The 2,968-nt window shown below is 41.7% G+C and overlaps 1 protein-coding gene across 1 annotated transcript in view; it reads right to left on the bottom strand.

Moving 5' to 3' along the window:
- Positions 1–2,968, bottom strand: part of LOC101852020 (43 kDa receptor-associated protein of the synapse) — a 26,380-nt gene that overhangs the window by 3,300 nt on the left and 20,112 nt on the right. The window contains exon 4 of the mRNA XM_035969761.1: positions 2,623–2,837. Coding sequence (XP_035825654.1) covers positions 2,623–2,837 — 215 coding nt within the window. The remainder of the gene's footprint in view (positions 1–2,622; positions 2,838–2,968) is intronic.

Raw genomic sequence — 2,968 nt, 5'->3', positions numbered from 1 at the left:
AGAAAGGGGAAGGGTGGGTGGAGAGTGGAGGTAGATGCTCGACCGCTGTCTAAGAGAGAAACAGAACTAACGACTTGTCTGTGATTGTTTGCTTTGTTTATGTGTTCGTTTATCTGTCTAAACTGAATTGTTGTTTCCTGACATCGAGGCTTGCTCTTCAGAATAAACAATAAATTGCGAATATATCATGTATGAGTGAGTCGGTGTACGCTGTGGATATTGATATAACATATGTGAGGCAGCGTGGAGGAATCAGGCTCTCGTCAATTTTGGGCATGTGGAGTTATTGGTATAATCTTAAAGCTTGTTCAGTAGTCTTTATTTGGGTGAAAAAAATATCCATTTATATTGAATACAAGTCGAGATATTTGCGAATGAAGGGGGTGGGGATCATCTGTTTTCAGCGGTAAGATTTGTGAGAAAATGGCCGCCAAAGTCATTTCCTTAGCTTGAGAGTCCGTGGTAACTGAAAATTTACATTTTTTGTGCCTTTAATCAACATTTTTCAGAAAAATCCATACAGAAATGAGTTTTTTAATGGGCATGAAAGGTGTTGAGCCAAAAAAAACAAAAATTTGAAAAAAAATTCACGAACCTGTGGAAAAATGCAAGTTTCTTCACTTTGATTATTTTGACGAGAGCCTGATTCCACCACGCTGCCTCACATATGTGTCAGTTTCGGTATTATGTGCCACGACACGGTAAAACCAGCCGCTCGTCAGTTGTCTGCCACACTATTATGTAGTTATTGGTATCATCTTAAAGCTTGTTCATTTATCTAGCTTTTGCTGAAACAAATATCCATCAATCTTGAACAGAAGTTGAAAATTTCGTGAATGAAGGAGGTGGGGGTTCGCCTGGTGTCTGAAGTAAAATTAGCCAGAAAGTGGCTGCCCAGGTTTGATAACTTCCAAGGGTTCAGCGCACTTGATAACTGCAAATCTGAAATTTGTTGTGCCTTTGGATATTTATATTATTATTATTATTATTAAAATCCACTCAGAAGTTTATAAATGGAAATAAAAGGTGCTAGTTTTACTTATACTTTTTCATCCTCTGTTGCCGTTAAGCGTCTGGGAGAGATGCAGTTTTCTTTGGTAGGACAGCTCTTAGTTTTCTTAGGGTTTCCAGGACACATTCGATACACCTTTTGCGTGGTCTTTATAGCCCGAGTGCTTGGTGTTGTAGGTACTCAAGGCTGGCTGGCCAGGTGACATACGTAAAAGGTGGCCGAACCATTATATTCTCTGCAGGCAGGACTCAATGTCGATAGCAGGTCTTACTTCTTCATTTCTCTGCCTGTCTCGTCTTGTGATGTTAAGGGTTTTGAGGAGACATTTCTTTACTCAAGCTGTAATTCTGCTTTCATGGGTTTTACTTAATGTCCAGGTCTGACACTGGTAGAATAATGTTGCTATGAATAATGGGGTGATGAGCTGTCTCTTTGTGTCCACAGAGATGTTTGGGTGAGATATGAGGGGTGCGAGCCGGTAGGTGACAGTGTTGGCTTTTTGAGTTAGCATTTCTATTTCTCTGTCTATGGACCCGCTTTCAGAAAAAGTACTACCTAGATATTCAAACTCCTTCACCTGTCTCAGTTGTTTACTATGGACATGGATGTTTAGAGGACTACGGTTTCGGCTCACTTTCATAGCTTCTGTTTTGAAGTGCATATTTTCAGGCTAAATTTTTCGCAGCTTTTGTTCAGTTCGGTAGTGTGATTTTGGAGGCTTTGTTGGTTTGGATGAATAAGACATTGGTCGTCTGCGAATATAAGTTCATTTAGGCTTTCTGGGCTTTGGTTTGCGTCTTGCAGCTATTGTGTCCATATATATTATAAACAGGATGGGAGATAGAACGCATCCCTGTCGTACTCCAGACCTTACTTTGAACCAGTCGGTGTTGCCTTCCTTCGTTCTTACTGAGCCTCTGTTGTTGGTGTATAGAGCTCTGACATTATCTAACAATTGTTTTCTGACGCCATACTTTTCGAGTGTCTTTCAGAGTTTTGCATGGTTAACTCTGTCAAAAGCCTTCTCCTGGTTTATAAAGACGATGTTGGATTCTTTGCTGTGTTCGTTTGTTTTCTCGCATATCTGTCTTAATGCGAATACAGCATCCGTGCATCTTCTTCCCTTTCGGAATTCAAACTGAGTTTTGCTCAGAGTTCTCTCTACAGTCGGTCTTATCCGCTGTTCTAGTATCTTTGCGTATATTTTCCTCGCGAGACTTAATAAAGAGATGCCTCTGTACATTATGCAGTCGGGTAATATAAAAGGTGTTAAGCCTCCCAAAACAATCTATGAAAAATTGCACAACAGGTAGACATGTGTCTCTTTTTATGATTTCATTATATTGACGAGCGCTTGATTTCATCACGATGTCACACACGTGTGTGTGTGTGTGTGTGTGTGTGTGTGTGTGTGTGTGTGTGTGTGTGTGTATGTGTGCACGCGTTTCAGGTAATCACACTAAACAGGCGGATCCACACAGTCGGCGATTTCACGCCAGAGAACAGTAAAATAAAGACACTCGATAACACAGATGCACTCAGTAAAACACACACGAGAAAAGTTTAAAACTTTTAATTACGCAGACAATCATAAGAATATTATGACCTACCTGGCGTGAATGAAGTGACCACAGGACAAGGGTTCCAGCCGCTCAGGGCTCTGACCTATGACCTGGTCACATACCCCACAGTACAGGTCCATCTCCAGGACTAGCTGTCTCATCACACCCTCATGGCGTAAGCACAGGCTTCTCTCCTCCTCGTCGTCCTCACCACGGGCCTCGCATAGCAACTTGAGGCGTGCATGGCAACGCAACATCTCTAGCTGGAAAACACACATTATTATTAAGAATATTGGTGTAATTCATAATACACACACACGCGTGAGCACGTGCACATACGCACGCACGCACACACATACAGACAGACACACACACACACACACACACACACACA

This window comes from Aplysia californica, unplaced genomic scaffold (assembly GCF_000002075.1).
Source record: "Aplysia californica isolate F4 #8 unplaced genomic scaffold, AplCal3.0 scaffold00179, whole genome shotgun sequence".
NCBI classification, from domain to species: Eukaryota; Metazoa; Mollusca; class Gastropoda; order Aplysiida; family Aplysiidae; genus Aplysia; species Aplysia californica.
Note: the sequence above shows the minus strand (reverse complement) of the source record. Positions and strands in the feature narration are given on the sequence as shown.